Source organism: Xiphophorus couchianus, chromosome 23 (genome assembly GCF_001444195.1).
Source record: "Xiphophorus couchianus chromosome 23, X_couchianus-1.0, whole genome shotgun sequence".
NCBI lineage: Eukaryota > Metazoa > Chordata > Actinopteri > Cyprinodontiformes > Poeciliidae > Xiphophorus > Xiphophorus couchianus.
In genome coordinates this window covers 19,577,721-19,593,964 of record NC_040250.1, presented here as the reverse complement: position 1 = coordinate 19,593,964, position 16,244 = coordinate 19,577,721, and the positions used below count along the sequence as shown (strand labels likewise).

At 39.6% G+C, this 16,244-nt stretch overlaps 3 protein-coding genes across 5 annotated transcripts; 1 reads left to right on the top strand and 2 right to left on the bottom strand.

Annotated features, from left to right (window-relative positions):
* Nucleotides 1-1,175: 1,175 nt before the first annotated feature.
* nsdhl (NAD(P) dependent 3-beta-hydroxysteroid dehydrogenase NSDHL) lies at nucleotides 1,176-5,573 on the bottom strand. The gene is made up of 7 exons (XM_028008946.1): nucleotides 5,321-5,573; nucleotides 5,074-5,235; nucleotides 4,286-4,432; nucleotides 4,087-4,215; nucleotides 3,748-3,890; nucleotides 2,069-2,171; nucleotides 1,176-1,935 (listed from the first exon to the last, which is right to left on the bottom strand). The coding sequence occupies exons 1-7, from the start codon at nucleotides 5,339-5,341 to the stop codon at nucleotides 1,603-1,605; spliced, it is 1,038 nt and encodes a 345-aa protein (XP_027864747.1). The 5' UTR covers nucleotides 5,342-5,573; the 3' UTR covers nucleotides 1,176-1,602.
* A 3,232-nt stretch (nucleotides 5,574-8,805) lies between these two features.
* On the top strand, nucleotides 8,806-11,120 carry cetn2 (centrin, EF-hand protein, 2). The gene is made up of 5 exons (XM_028009598.1): nucleotides 8,806-9,079; nucleotides 9,251-9,415; nucleotides 9,498-9,626; nucleotides 10,090-10,227; nucleotides 10,317-11,120. The coding sequence occupies exons 1-5, from the start codon at nucleotides 9,077-9,079 to the stop codon at nucleotides 10,404-10,406; spliced, it is 525 nt and encodes a 174-aa protein (XP_027865399.1). The 5' UTR covers nucleotides 8,806-9,076; the 3' UTR covers nucleotides 10,407-11,120.
* A 468-nt stretch (nucleotides 11,121-11,588) lies between these two features.
* gcna (germ cell nuclear acidic peptidase) lies at nucleotides 11,589-15,861 on the bottom strand. Of its 3 annotated transcripts, none has more exons than XM_028009595.1 (13): nucleotides 15,733-15,861; nucleotides 15,376-15,492; nucleotides 15,217-15,298; nucleotides 15,057-15,129; nucleotides 14,925-14,974; nucleotides 14,770-14,836; nucleotides 14,614-14,684; nucleotides 13,992-14,399; nucleotides 13,755-13,920; nucleotides 13,521-13,665; nucleotides 12,791-12,926; nucleotides 12,480-12,684; nucleotides 11,589-12,072 (listed from the first exon to the last, which is right to left on the bottom strand). In XM_028009595.1, the coding sequence occupies exons 2-13, from the start codon at nucleotides 15,460-15,462 to the stop codon at nucleotides 11,841-11,843; spliced, it is 1,722 nt and encodes a 573-aa protein (XP_027865396.1). In that variant the 5' UTR covers nucleotides 15,463-15,492; nucleotides 15,733-15,861; the 3' UTR covers nucleotides 11,589-11,840. The 3 variants fall into 3 exon arrangements, with proteins under 3 accessions (XP_027865396.1, XP_027865397.1, XP_027865398.1); XM_028009596.1 differs by having other exon boundaries at nucleotides 15,376-15,477; nucleotides 15,733-15,845; XM_028009597.1 differs by lacking the exons at nucleotides 14,925-14,974; nucleotides 15,057-15,129.
* Between the last annotated feature and the right edge of the window lie 383 nt (nucleotides 15,862-16,244).

The following is a 16,244-nucleotide window of genomic DNA, read 5'->3' as shown; positions in this document are numbered from 1 at the left end:
ATAACTGGACTTCAGGTGTGGTTAGTTTTAGAAGAAGGCTCCACAACTCTTTTTATAAAAATGGTTTAAGAAGAATCAGGTGAGCCTTGGAACGCCAAAAGCAGCTGGTCTGAGTTAATGTTTTGAATTCCTCAGATATATGATTTACAATGTTATTAAACCTACTAATAGCTGTGTGAAAAACCGGTAATGCTTCATTCCTATACGAGTCTGACTTCAAGGGATGAAGGGGTGGCATAAATCTGAGCAATATTGAAAAATGTACTAATATTTTCACTGCCTAGATTTAGAAGAAGGATGCAAAAACAAACTTAAAGACATATGAGAGCAAAAGCATTTGCTGATATCCTGCACCACGCGGTTTCCACACAATTTTCTATCCATCTATATTTATTTACTAGTCTGAGGTCAGGAGGAAGGACCAGGACTGAAGCTGCTTTATTGAGCTCAACGTGGAAGAGCAGATCCGTCTTTAAGGATGAAATCAGGGTAACTCGGAAGGAACCGTAAACTGAAATAAAGCCTCTTTAAAATATTATGGTTATTTATTTATCAATTTGAAAATTGTCTTTTTGATTAATTTGATCAATGCATAGAGAACTAATGCCTTACACATATGGGTTACTGTTACTTTGATAGTAATATATTTAAATAGACATAATCTGGTAAAAAAAAAAATGCAAGTCTAATGTTCCATCATATGCACAATACAAAATAATAAAGCAAAGGATATTACTGCTAATAATCATTAATAAAGAAAATATCAAAAGCAAAAGTTAACCTCACAGTTCTGAAGATCCACCTATTTTAGTCAACTTTTAATAAAATATCATGTCCTATTTATTTGGCTACATAATTTTGCAAACATTTAATAAAAAAGTGTGGAGATGTGCAGCTTCAAACGAAATACAACAGGATGGGATGAAATTTACCTTACAGGTAATGTGCTGTAGTCGTTTAATCAAAACATGAGAGAATGTGTTGCCAAGCACTGTAAAATCTGCTTGATGTCCCTCTAATGAAGAATTTAATCTGAGGAATGTGAATATATCCAACTTCCATCTGAAAGAAAATATGCCTTCAAGTAATTACACAGGCAGAGTGTGAGACATTCAATTTCTTTCTAGTAAAATTCAAGTAACTGAACGGCATCCCCAAAAACATAGACAGCAAGGGGCAATATAGCAAACGTACTTTATATTTTTCAAAAATAGTGAAAATACATCATGTCGAGTTTGGTTTACAAATCAAAAATCGCTTTCACGTCGCAAACGACACTCAGTCATTCAAATGCACAATCATCCAGCTCTTTCAGTCCATTTTGATTAACAAAATGAGTCCTTCGAATAATTCGCACATTAACATGCACAGTATGATAAATAATTAATCAAAGGAAAAATTACGTCACAAGTTTAGCGTTTTCTGATTAAAAAGTGGGATAGCAGAATGCAACAACTCTCAGAGTACAGGAGCCATTTGCTGCCATCTGCTGGTGAAAACAGGGCAGACCAAGAAAAGGTTTCAAAAGCCTCCAGAGATGATCAGTGATTTGAATAGTTCTTTCAGTGCGTCCTGCTGGTTTCAGCATCTTCATTCAAACCATCAAGCTCCACGTCTAAGATGAGGGTAGCTCGCCACCGTGCGTGCAATCCCCTCCTTCAGACTGACCACCGGCTTGTAGCCCAGGTGTTCTTTGGCGCGCTCACAGCTGTAGTAGTGATAGGTCCCGGCCAAAGCCACTCTCATGGGTGTAAAGGTGGGTTTGAAAGACATAAAGGGATGCAAGATCCAGGTGAGCAGCCACAGAAGAAGGGCAAGACCATACACGAGTGTGTATGGGAGGTGGAAGCGTGGGGCGGCGTATCCCAAGCCCACCAGAATTTCAGACATGAAGTCCCAGAAGCGGATTGGTTCATCATTGGTGATGTGATACGGCTGCAGGAAAGGGAGGAGGGTACAGAGATAAAGGTCAGTGGAGAGCCAATAAAAACAATGAAACTAAAGAGGGAAGTTGAAGGACATCAGAGATGTTATTGATCTATCTATATATTCTTGAAGTCTCACTCACTTTTCCACAGATAGGGGAATCTGCTCTCAGGTGCTCAGCAGCAAGGATGTGGCCATGAACAACATTCTCCACGTAGGTGAAATCTACAAGATTGGTTCCATCACTGGTTGAGAAAAAACACATTCAAATGGTCTAATTAGTGAGTAAACGTACAAAGAAAGAGCAGAGGTTAAAGTTCAAAGTCTCTCAGCATACTACACTATGTTAGCAAGCAGGAGGGGGCGCTGAGAGGGTGGATGAGGATAAAGAAAGTAGATCATCACTTGTTAATTGTTTATAAACCTTATTAAAATTCCTATTAGACCGCAAATCAGCATAAATGTCTTGAAGCAAAGTTATGGCTACAAAGTTTGTCGAACAAAATTTATAAACACATTTATGTGAAATCCATTTTACTAAAATATAAAGGCTAAAGATGAACTGATCTGAGATTTCTATCTAGTTTCTGATCTCTGGTTTTTGTAAAGCTTTGAGCTGCTGATTCTTATCAGACTATAAGAATTAAAACTGCCTGTTTAAAATATTTCTGACCTTTTCGACTGGGAATGATCCTTATAACCTTATACTTGGATCTCTTACGCTGTGTGAGAGAAATTATTCACCATAAAATAGGGTCTCATTAACATTTTAAAGCAGGGACATAAACATTTGGAAGTGACATTTTAAACAGATTTGTGCATTTTATAGGAGTCATTAGAATAATGAGCACAGTTATTGTTGCTCATAAAAGTCTCCATTTTCTCAGGAGAATGTAGATACTTGCCTTAATTTTGAGATTTTCAAGAAATAGTGCAGACATTTTTAAATCCAGCTTGGTCCATGACAGACAGAGGTCAAGAGTTCAAAAGAATAAGATCAACTTTTCTGTACTCTGCTCATCCCTCCAGATATCTACTGAAATAATCCCCACATCAGTCCACTTTTTTGTCAGTTTGACCTATGTTTAGGTCAAAAACATTTTACCCACTGCAAGTGTAAACCAGCAATCACGTGGAGGGATTTTTTTTTACCATCAACCAATAGAAATCTCCCGCTCTGTTGCAGCAGTTTTAATGAACAGCCTAAGTGCCTCCACAGAAAATTCGGTCTTCTCTTTAACAACCATCTATAGTTTCTGTGCTTTCTCTTAAACCTCTCAAATTAGGAAAATATCCCCTCAGCAACAGCAGAGCATCCGTTCCTAAGAGTGTTGCTGTCAGCAGTGATGCACTAAGTGATCAGAGAAAGACTGAATGAATATGTTTTTTATTAATTGGAGACCAGTGAGGGCCCATAAATTTCAGTCATCAGTCAATTTCTCAGTGCAGCTCTAGCACAAATTGAACTAAATTCTAAAACAGGGGACTTAATAAAACTTAAAAAACACATGGTCATATTCAACAAATTAGAACATGCGTTCTGATGAGGCTCATATGTAAAATAAAAGTACATTTTAAAAATATAAACTTTAAACCAGTTATTATACCTATTTTTTTTTTACCAAGCCCAGATATTTCAATTAAAAATAGTGCTTTTGTAATTGGTCTGATGTAATATTTGTATCTTGATCTTAAACATTTCAACTAATTAAACAGTTTTCTACACAGCTTGATTATTTGTAAAATACTCATGCATGGTTTTTGAGTTAAAAGAAGTTGCTTGAATAGTTAATGCCTTCGAGGAACGAAACGATCGCTCACCCAATGATGAACTTCATCTTCCCCCGGCGAGCTGCGTCCACCAGGGTGGGAACCAGCTGCGGATCCCGAGGGCCAAAGATGCCATGAGGCCGAATAGCAACCGTGAGGAAACCCTTTGGCTTGTTACACGCCTCCAGAACCAACTAAAACACACCACATAGGTCAAATTTGGAGGTTCGGCAAAGAGGATTGCACTGCAATATTACCAGAGTAAGACTGTACATAGAGTTATTATGGTATTACACATGTATTTCTGAAGTGTTTTGTTTGCAATTTCGTTTGATTTCCAGAGGCAAGAGATGCTTGCTTAGATAAGAAGTCCTTTTCAACGCCTCTTACCTTCTCCTGTTCAATCTTGGTCTGAGTGTAGTAGTCAATGGGCTTCTTGGCGTACGGCAGATCCTCTTTTCCATTCTTGACGTCTGTGCCCTCAAACACCACACTGGCACTGCTCGTCAAGACCAGTTTCTGTCAACAGGACCACTTAAGTATTTAAGCCCAGTTCTTCAAAGCCACAAGAAAGAAAAACCAACAGCACCTGTACTCCGGCGTCTAAGCAGGCCTGAATAACCGTCTGGGTGCCCTGAATGTTGACCCTCTCAAACAGCAGCCGGTCATCACTTGAAGGAGCTGGGGAGGCACAGTGGAATACCAGAGACACGTCCTTCAGAGCAGAAAGCAGAGCCTGGAGACAAGAAAAGCACAGTGACAGCTGCTGACTGCTGGATTTTTAAAAGCCCCTTTATCAATTGTATCTATATCTGTGCTGGAGATGTGGAATAGGTGACAAGAAAAACAAAGAGTAATACTAAGCAGTGGATGATTTGTGGAGTAGTTTAAAGTGGGTTTAGATTAGAAAATATTTTTCCAAGATTTGAATATCTTGTGGTTTAATCCTTCAATCTACAATGGGAAGTGTAGTGGCACAACCGCAAACCTGTCCAGAAATGGCCGACAAAAAGTTGTCAGGCCGGACAAGTGGATCATTATCAGACAAGCAAGAATCTGTTGGTAGAGGGGCTGCAGAAATACACAGCCCAAGGGGAAGAACCTGCCACACTATTAAGATTTTTACCCGCGCACATTTTGACAAACATGTTTTATTTTTCTCACATTTGACAACATGCACTCCCAAAAAAATAAATAAATCGATTGTGACCTGAGAAAATGTAGAAAGGTTTAACAGTAAGGTCAAAATAATGGGCCAGTCCTCTAAAACAACAAGATGAAGACATTGCTCCTGCTTCCTTAGACCAGTCTCAAACTGTTAAATAATTTTCTGCTTCCATCGGAGAAAGGAGAAAACAGTGACAGAGGAAGTCTGACCTGTTTATCGCAGAGGTCTCCCTGGTGAAAGGTGACGCCTGGAAGCTCGTAGCTCTGCCGGATGTCAAACAGAGAGACAGAATAACCCCTGTCCAGGAGCTTCTCCACCAGGTGTCTACCTAGGAAACCAGACCCTCCGATCACTGCACACCGCTTACTGCCCTGCGGCAGAGAGTCACAGTGATTATTAACCAAACACAGCTGCCACCACTAATAAAAACTTTAAAACAGATTATCTGCCACTCACCGGTCGAACACGTGTGGCCATAATGAGGGAAAACTGGCACAGAGGTGGAGAAAAAATTACTTTTTTTACCGCAGTTAGGAGAAGTTCGCTTAAGGAAGGCTGCGTCTCCTTTATTTTCTAAACAGAGGTACAGACACGTACACCCTTGAACATGGAGAGCACGGTGTGCAACTTTTACAAATATTCCACACAAAAACCTCCTGTAACTCAACAATGAACGAATATGAACTGTTTCTATCAGCTGAGAAAACCTCTGAGTGATTGGTCAACCCATCATCAAATGCAAAGGTGGCGTCCACAAACAGCCAATAAGGTTTGCGATACGTCAAAGAACGCCACAACTTTAGCCAATGGAGAACCGTGATAAGCTTAGTTCCACCTCCTATCTCGGAAGCCACGCCTCTCAGTGTTTACGACATGACGTTTCACCACAAACCAAGAGTTCATTCAGGTTTGTTGGTATTCTAACAAGAGGACATATAATTTATACAATAAGGGCTTATTAAGTCTTGTTCTTGTGCGTTTTTACAGATTTCTGTCTATTTTATCATTTCATTGTTACCTTTGACAAAAATTGTTTCATCTAAATCCATATAGATTTATTTACCTATTTCACTTTTTTGTGAAATGATAAATAAAATAACACTTTCAGGGGTCTCAAACTCCAGTCCTCGAGGGCCACTGTCCTGCAGTTTTTAGATGTGCCACAGGTACAAAAAACACTGGAATGAAATGGCTTAATTACCTCCTCACTGTGTAGATCAATTCTCCAGAGTCCTGCTAATGACCTAATTATTCTATTCAGGTGTGGTGCAGCAGAGGCACATCTAAAAGTTGCAGGACAGCGGACCTACAGGACTGGAGTTTGAGACCCCTGAATGGTCACTTTTTATTGACTAATGATATCTGAAATATGTTTCAGATAGTCAGTATTTATTGCAGATATCCTAAATTGAAGCCTCTGTACAGCTTAAAGGTAAATCTGAGGCCTTTTAACTAATCAAATTAATATGTGTAGTCTTAAATCAATTTAAAATATCTGGAATCATGTGAGGAAGGTCACAATCCAGACAGAAGAACCTGTTTGCTGATTAAATTAATCTGCTGATTAAATTAATCTGCAAACATCTTCTCATGAACTCATCCGAATACGTGAAGAGAAAATTATAATCCTGCAAATAAAGAGAGGAGCTTCTAGTGAGCTGCTGGAGATAAATCAGCCTGTCACATCTTCAGGCTGCAGGAGGTGAAAGAATGAGGAAACAGATGCATCTCTCCTGCATGTAGATCATTGATAATAACCTTTAACAATAAACAGATCTTATTGCTCAGAATCGGGCACAAGTTCGGGCTGGTTTCAGTGGCCCCGCCTACATGATAAGCATTAATAATAAATGCTTATAGGGTGGCTTCCTGCATACCTCCCTCAGTATGCAGGATGCCTTAAAAACATACCTAGAGTGTTGTCTTGACGCCTGGTTAGACCTAGCCCACCGTCAAGGCGCAGTTCCTGCCTCACAGAGCAGATCTACCACCCCCACCCTACCTTAACTCTCCCAATCATCTCCTTCAGACTAGCCAGCAGCAATTAGCAAACACCTGGTGGAACTGTGCATCTGCTGAGCTTGTTGCACAGACTACTTCTCATTGCAATGCTGGTAAAGACATTGTTTAAAGGGTTACAGAGGGGCATTCATTTTATGACTAAAACTCACAAAATGAGTTTTATTCATTTTACTCACTCGATAAAATGATTAAAACTTTATTTTACTGAATTAAGTTTTACTGAATGAAGAAGAATAACAGACACCAAAGGATAATTTGAAAGGTTTATTAATAAATCTGCACAGCTTGGTGTGTGGCATGCTGGGGGATATAGGAAGGAAGAGACGGGACTCAGATTTCCTTCCAGGCTTTATGCACTATATCCAGCTGTCACTGTCACTGGGTCAGAGGTGATGTCACTCTCCACAGATCACCAGTACATCACAGAGGTCATCAGGTTTTTTTTAGTATCCAACCAAAAGAATGGTTGAACTGATATTCAAATAAAAAAAGCAGAGTTGGGAGCCGAGGCCAAAACAAAGAAAACAGGACTACCACTGACTCCCAACTCAACCACGGAAAACAATATATAATTTTTAAGAACCTCAAACAGACTTGAACTGAGGTTTAATGGACATAATAATAGAAATAATAATGACAAAAAAATGAAAAGAAACACGGCTTGGTATGTGGTATGTTGAGAACTGAGGTTTAATGGACATAATAATAGAAATAATAATGACAAAAAAATGAAAAGAAACACGGCTTGGTATGTGGTATGTTGAGAATGTAGGAAGGAGGCGACGGGACTTTGGTTTTCCTTCCAATCTATAGGCACTCGGCAGCCAATCATAAGCTTTTCTTTCATCGTTTCCCATCAACGTGATCTCAGAAAGATGAGTAACCATCCATCCAATCCTCCATTTCTGCACCTGTTTATTTTGTAGTTACCATTACACAATCAGCAGGTTGTGTAATTCTCACCTGGAAGTGAGGTACCCCTTGGTGAGGTGGCCAGTCTATCACCTATCTTGGACCTTTTTTTGTGTGGGGCAGAGAATCCCAGACCATTTAAAGTGCCTCTCATAACTTTTGAAAGTGCTTGTGGAAAGCCTTGCCTACAAAGGCCAAGAAACTTCAATATGTTAGGTTCGTTAACTCTTTCAGTAACGAACCTAACATATAAGTTTCAATATATGTGCATCTCATAAAAATTTTTATTAGACTTTTGGAAAACTTTACCTACTAGGACCAATAAACTTTTAAATATGTTTCATTCCTTTAATTTCATAATCTATGCCCTTCATAACTTTTTTGAAGGACTTGTAGAAAACCATATATATATATATATATATATATATATATATATATATATATATATACTGGATAGATAGATAGATAGATAGATAGATAGATAGATAGATAGATAGATAGATAGATAGATAGATAGATAGATAGTTGGAGGTTGAAACTCACAAAGGCTATTATGTCACTATATTTGCGTTAAAAATATATATCTTTATGTATATTAAAATTCACCATATCAAAACCAAATAGAAAACTTTTATATCCATGTGATATATATGTTTTGTAAAACATTACTCCTATGATGTATCAACGCAGACTCCACTACAGTATCCCACAGGGATATATATTTTCTAAAAACTGCCACTGGGGGTGAGTAATGAGGCAATTTCAAAACTGCGGCATTTCAAATGTAATAAACGGGTGTTCATATATGATGCAAAGATTATTATACTATAGGATCACCACATATCGAGCTTTCTTTTTTTTTTTGTGCTTTACAATCATTTTGTAATCCTATGTACCCTGTGATTTTCAACAACCAATCAGCTCTTTTCCCGACCGGTGCGTTTGATTCCTTGCACCGTGCGCTCCTTTCAGCCTCCTCACCGTGGTTCTCAGTCTGTGGCCATAGACCAGTGCGTGCGTCGGCTGGCAAACAATGGGTTAAAATTGTCCAGTCCGTGACAGCTGCTGGAGCGCAGGTTATTAGCTAGAAACGCGATTCCCCTCCACATTATGGCTGATATTTGTGTAAAATAAAACCGGAGGTGTCAGGCTAATCTTTCATGCGATCCACTCATCTCCCCTCTCCTACATGATACAGAGGCCTTACAGCGGAGAAGAAAAACACACTCTTTTTTTTTTTTTTCTTTAGTAAACTGCCGGTCAAATACACAGGAATAAATGGTAAGTGACATCAGATTTTATTGGAGGGGCAGGCTTTATGCATTTTTCTTTAAACTACAATTTATTAATATGAGCTGTTGGGTTGGTTTTGTAAAAAGACCCACGTACAAAACAAAAAAAAAAACAAGAAAAGCTTTTTCATTTCATTTTCCTCTTGTGAAATCCAAACAGGCAACCAGTGCCAAGAGGCCATCCCTACAGGGTCCAGTGCCCCCTCCTCGCAAGAAGACAACTCCCAAGCCAGAGCTGACTGAGGAGCAGAAGCAGGAGATCAGGGAGGCCTTTGAGCTGTTTGACACCGATGGCTCTGGACACATCGATGTGAAGGAGCTCAAGGTAGAAGGTCTTCTGAGCATGAATACAAGAGTAAAAATGTTTTCCAGGATCACTCCAGTGCATGTTTCTGACTCTGAGCCAGGTTGCAATGAGAGCTCTGGGGTTCGAACCAAAGAAGGAGGAGATCAAGAAGATGATTGCAGAAGTGGATAAGGATGGGACGGGAAAGATTTCCTTCGCTGACTTTCTGGCAATCATGACACAGAAAATGGTATTCAAGCACATAGTGTGGTTTACATGCCTAGCAGCTGCATTTATACATCTGCTTCACATTTTGGTTACGTTATAACCACGCTTTGTTTTTATAAACGATTTGGCCGTTTTTTTTTTTTTTTTGCAACATACTACAAGCTCAGTCAGATTGGGCAGCTTCAGTACACTCTTTTGGATTTAGGCTTGTACTTTGACTGGTCCATTTTATCACTGAATACGCTTTGATTTAAGGTGAAAAGTGAAGTTATGACTGCAAAGTGACACTTTGCAGTCATAACGTGGCGAAATGTTGGGTAAGCTAATATGTGAATAGTTTTGCAAGGCATTCCACATGGGGTATTCTTTGGATAATAAGTGGGGAGACTACAGCAGAGTACTTCTGTTTGAAGACTTCGATCGTACCAGTTCGGTGTACTTTTCCAGTAGAAAATTCCTAATAATATTGCTCTCTCAATTTTCAGGCTGACAAAGACTCCAAAGAGGAGATCCTAAAAGCGTTCCGGCTGTTTGACGACGACGAAACAGGCAAGATCTCTTTTAAAAACCTGAAGAGGGTGGCCAAAGAGCTCGGAGAAAACCTGACAGACGAGGAACTGCAGGTGAGCCACATCGCACAATAAAACATCCACAATGAAACATCCACAATAAAACATTGTTTTATTTACTTCTACATTTCCTGTTTGTGCAGGAAATGATAGATGAAGCGGACAGGGATGGGGACGGAGAGGTGAACGAGCAGGAGTTCTTGCGCATCATGAAGAAAACCTGCCTGTACTGAAGGCGATGCAGAGTCACGTCTGGACAGCGCTTTGTGTGTAATGCTGCTCATTCACGCATGTAGAAAACTTTTAATTGTTGTGTTGTGCCATAATTGTCACCTAAAACGTATCAAACTGCACGGTGATATATTAGAGTGGAATAAACGTAGGACTGGAAGACGACAGGTGAAAAGCCAAATTACCAATCGTATTTGATTTAAAGTCATAAAACTAAACATGCTGCAGGTTTCTAAAAGGAATATAGATTCACATTGATGCCAAATTCAGTTGAGATCATTTGAAATTTCTTAGTGCCTGCTAAAAACGATGACAAGTACATTCCAGTGCTTTATTTGCTAGACGACTTTGTGGATCAAGTTCTGCCGGGCTCTTCGTTTTTGCCCTTTTTATGCCAATTTTAGTGCAATGCGGAAAACTTAACTTGGATAAACGGGGAGTGCCGTCTCATCCCTGCACTCCCTGTGGATTTGTGCCTGCGCCTGATAAAGGTGCCATCACCACAATCAGGGAAGATGCTGCACAGATCCACACACACACACACACCTTCCTCACTTGTCCCACCAGAGTGCTGAATATTGTACGTTTCCTATATATTTGATTCTGCTGTGGACATTTGCTCCTCTGAATTGTCGAGTGCTTTGCATATTGTGAATTGAAGCGTGAATACGTAGCAGAGTAGTACTTAAAAAATAAATAAATATGGTGAAGCAGTCCATCTTGTTTTTTTTTGCATTTCACTATTGCAAGCTGCATTTATCCATATTTGATCAGCTCTGTTAGGTTACATTAAATGACAGCCAACAACAGCAGGGCTGCATGTGAGCAGACATAATATATCCTACCTGTAAATATTTGCTTGATAAAGTCATGGCAATAAAACACACCAATATCTTTCAGATAAATCACTTCCATTCGATTAAAAACATTACTCATGTGAGTAGTGCTCATTACTTACTTACATTAACAACATCAATAATTCAGAAGAAAATTTTAGAGTACAATAAACATCCCCAAGTTTACTTTCATAGAAAACTGTGGGTCTTGGCAGATTTTTAGTCTGCTATGAATTCAGCTGTTCAGAGTTGGACTCCTGTCCCTGAGGCCTCTCTCCCCGTCTCTTTCCTGTCTGATCTACTGCAGATGAAGGCCACTAGTGGCAAGAAAAACTTGAGAAAAAAAAATTTGTTTTATGTACCAATTTTTTATTGTTAAAATTACTGGCAAAACAAAAATCCAGCATATTCTAGAGAGAGGATAAGACATGAGACAGTTCTATCAACTTGAATACAAAAAAAATATAGTGGACAGAAAACGTTGCTGTTTTTGTTCACATTTCCAGTTACAGCAACCAATGACAAAAGAAAAAGCATCACAGTGGCCCGAAAAGGTTAGAACATAGAAAGAGGTAAAGAGTTTTCAGTACATCCGCTCATTCAGCTTTCACCAAGTTTGGTCTTTGAGGCAAAGTCGGTGCTCAGTTTCCGCATCACTTCTCCGTGGCTCTGCCCCGCCAGCTCCTGCCTCGCATTCCCATAATTCTCTTTGAGAAATGTGGCGAAAGGCGCGGGAGCCCGTGGCTTCGAAGGAGTCAGTAAGACCAGCTGACCTGTGCAGAGCGCGCACACAAACCTCTGCGTGTCCAGAGACTTGGAGTGGCGGCCGATCCTGCGAAGAATCAGAAAAAAAAATAGTTGATGTGGTGTATGTGGTGAACAATTTAAGCCAATTAAAAAGAAAATTATTTCAGTGGAGTTAATTAGAACTGCTCTGATCAATCTGGAACAAATCGGCCAAATTTCTTTGATCGTCTGGTCAAATATTGAAAAATTGTAATTTCTATTCCTTAAAATGCATCAAAAGTAAGAAACACCCTCTACTCTTTTTCTGTTGGATTCAAAACTAAATATTTCTGTCAAAGTAACTTCAGAATTTTTTTTTTTTTACAAATGTTGCCTCAATGTTAGAGGACAAAAGTCTGAATCAATCAAACAATCAAAAATGGAAGGTCAGATGTCAGAGTAGACGGGAAATCAGCATTGGTCGGGAAAAGCCTGATCACTGCTCAGACTTACGTATTCTGGCAGCGCTTGCACTGATACTGGAACTTGTACGTGATGTCATAACTGTGGCAGCGCGTCACCATGGGCAGCTCAGGATGGATGAGTGTGGATTTGCGTGCGTACAGCCTCCATAAGTTTCCGTGTCCGTCCCTCACGCCGTTTATAAGCCACGTGGCAGCGTGGCACATTTCATGGATCAGCGTGTCCCTGAGACGATCTGAGACGGGCAGAAATACTGCTGAATTCAGATGCCGGCCCAAGAGGGAACATATGTACTCGTCATCAGACATCACTACAGAGCACTTCCCTTTTAGGAGTCTCACCTGCAGAGTCGCAGACTTTGTCGGACAGCTCGATACGAGCGTAGCGGTTTCCTCCACCTTTTTCCTGTCCTGTGATACAGTAACCCGCTGTTTTCCGCATCTTCTTATTCCAGGTTACAGACATGTTGGTTGGGAGCTAAAAAAAAACAGCCATCGATATACAATAAAGTTAATATTGCAAATCAATTTTTTAAAATAGCTTTTTACCAAGCTTATTAGGCGTGGTGAGGACTGGTGGTATAACTAAGCAGCACAGGCTAAGGGTGCCACAGCTAATGGAAACATTAGCATTATACTCAACCACAACATTCAATAACTAGGATCTGACTGCAATTTAACAAAGCATATGGACATTAGCACCACAAACTTAAGTATTTGTTCATTTTTTGCAAGTAATTTTATTTTTGTCACGACATAAACGAACACGGAATATTTTCTGATGTCATGAAGCCCTAATATACACCAAAATGTAACATTTGCACTTGCACTGTAGCAAACAGCATCACCTCTGATGCACACAATTATCCCAACGTGGATAAAGCCAAAAGAGGCTGTTTCTTATAATATTTTAATTATGCAATCCCGCTGAAATGAGCATGTGTGCATGTTTTTAACAAAAATACTTGTTAACCAAATAAATGATTAAAAGGTGCATTCACAATCGCTTAAACCCTAAAGTTTCTACCATCTGAATGTAAACGAAGGAAGAGAAAGTTTGGATTTAGATCACCTTGTTGTCAAACACGCTGGTATTGTAGAGCTGGTACAGCTTGTTTGTGAGTTCTTCCTTCTTCTTCTTGAAAATGGATCCATATATGGAGCCAGGAACTGTGAGTGACTCCAAGAAGCAGCCAGGGGTCTTACACACTGATATCCTGGAAAGAACAAGTCCAGATAAATCTCTCTATACGCGACATTTAAAGTTGGCAACATTCAGACTCGCTGTTGGTGAAGGCAGATGTACCTGCTCACAGCAGCGGGCCTGGGGTCCGTCTGACTGACTTTAGGCTTCAAAATGGAGGATTTTCCATGTGCTTTTACAGCTTGAGGTTTCTCCTTGATCGGTTTCGAGCTTGGCGTTGTGAATGGTTTCACAGCAGGAGCTGAGATCACAAGCTTTGTTTCAGATTCTAAGGTACAAAAAAATTTGAATAATTAAGGAAACCGATATTAAGCATACAAAAGTTTATCAAGATTTTACCTTTACTGGTGTTTGGGGTGAATGTGGTGCTGGTGAGATTGTTTTTCTTTTTCAGCCTCTCCAACAGGGATGCAAACTCCTCCTCAGAATCGCTCGACTCGACCAGCCTAGAAGGCGCTGAAAAAGTCCGCTTGGGGGAAGTCGTTAATGCCGGAGTGTTACTGGGAGGACGGAGGAAGTCAGATAAACTGGGCAGCAATGGTGAACGATTCTCTTCCTGCTCGTTTTCACTCTTTTCAACTCTTTGCAGAGATTTGGGCTTTGAGTGACGAGTCTTCCAAGTACTCCTTACGATAATGTTTTCGTCATCATCGTCCCCACTGTCACTAACAAACACCGGCGAGTTCAACTGCGCGAGAGGTCTTCTGAATGGACGCTGCCCTACTGGAGTTTTGATCTTCTGAGGAACTGCAAAATAGAAAGCGTATATAATTAACTTGCAAATGCTGCTCAATCTCATTTCATCAGTTCACTCAACTTGCCAAAAAAAAAAAAAAAGATTACAAGAAGATACACAGTAAACAGAGTCTTCGGTCAGATGTGACCAAAACTGAACTTCAAATTTCAAAAGAATGCCGTAGTTATAGGGAAAGTCTTAACTAAAACGACTTAAAAACATTACCTTTTAAGGATGACTTGGTTTCAAGAAAATCGTCATCAGATGAGAAATCGTTCACTATGAAGTTTTTCAGGCTGTTGGAAAAAGACAGGAAGGATAAAGATTTGTTTTGTTTCATTTCAAAGCCGTGTTTCAATAAAAATATAGTCAGAAACTAACCTGTCTTCACTGTCACTTTCAGATCTTATCCTGGCTTTGGCGGCGGGGGTTTTCTCTCGCTGCAAAACTTCAGTGTCAAAAAGAGAAACATGAGACAAAGACATGGTTTCACAACTGACTGATGTACATTTAAACAAAAGTAGTAACGAACTTACATATCTCAAAGTCGTCTTCATCACCTGAGCTCACCACAGGAACATTTGAGCTAAAATACCAAAAATAGTTTAATCTTTCCATACTGTATATATATATAAAGAAAAAAAAACTCCTTGCTGTGTTTGCCATACCTGAGTGTCTTTGCAGCACTGATTGGCTTCTGTGGCTTAGTTTTTGTTTTGGGTGTAAAGTTTTTCATAAGAACTAAAATAATAATAAAAAAGTTGACATTTCATAGAAAACAGGACTCTCATCATTAAAAGGATGAAAACAGAAACAGAAACCACTCACAGTTGTCAAACTCTTCATCACTGGACTCGCTAGGAGCTCCACTTGTCCCACCATTACGCGTCTTGCCGATCATACTCACCAACTACAAACAAAACCCACAAATATTCATCAAATGGTTTACACTGCTTAAGGCCAGGTGGGTCATGTTTAAAGGGTAACCTTTTTTTGGGTTGAGTCCAGTCCCTCATCCATCCAGCCCATCTTTCTAGCAACTCTGTCAAACGACTTGCAGAGATCATGGTTCATTTCCTTCCCCCTCTCCTTAAAAAACAGTACCTGTGTCAATAAAGAACTTATATCACACAACCAAATATTAAAAAAACAGTTTAAATTAAACCGATCGTTTATCGTCTGTAGCCTACAAGGCCCTGCAGCTACACACTTCGGGGGAAGAAAATGCTAGCATTTCCATTAGCAACATAGCAATAACTAGACAGTCATAATGCTAAAGCTAGCAGGAAAACTTTTCACCGAAATGTAGAATTCATTCAAAGTAAGAAACACCGAAAAACTCACTATAATTGAGATACCACGTCTGTTATTAAATGGAGACGAAAATAGGTTGGCTACAAAACGATTCGTAAATTCAAATCGTGCGAAAACGTTACGTCAGACGTCAGGAAGATATTTGACCAATCAGAGTAAGTTTATTGTAATACGTCATCACGTGGACATCTGCAACGTAAGATACTGTCTTCAGCTTCCTTACCATAGACGTAAAGATTTTATGTTACTTCGGTTTGTTGTAAAAGACCAGATTTTTTGTTATTTAGTCAACATATTCTGTAAACTGTGATTTAATTGGTGAAGAAATATATTTCTTAACAGCATGTTGTGTGTGTGTGTGTGTGAGAGCAAAATGGACAAATAGAGAACAAAAATTGTTTCTGGCTTAGTATATCTATAACACACAAGTAATGGCTCCACCCATGTTCTGTCTCCACTAAATAAGAACATTGCCCCTGCATGATTCTGCCACCACCATGTTCCCACCATGGGCATGGCGAACTGAGGGTGACTTTTCCCCT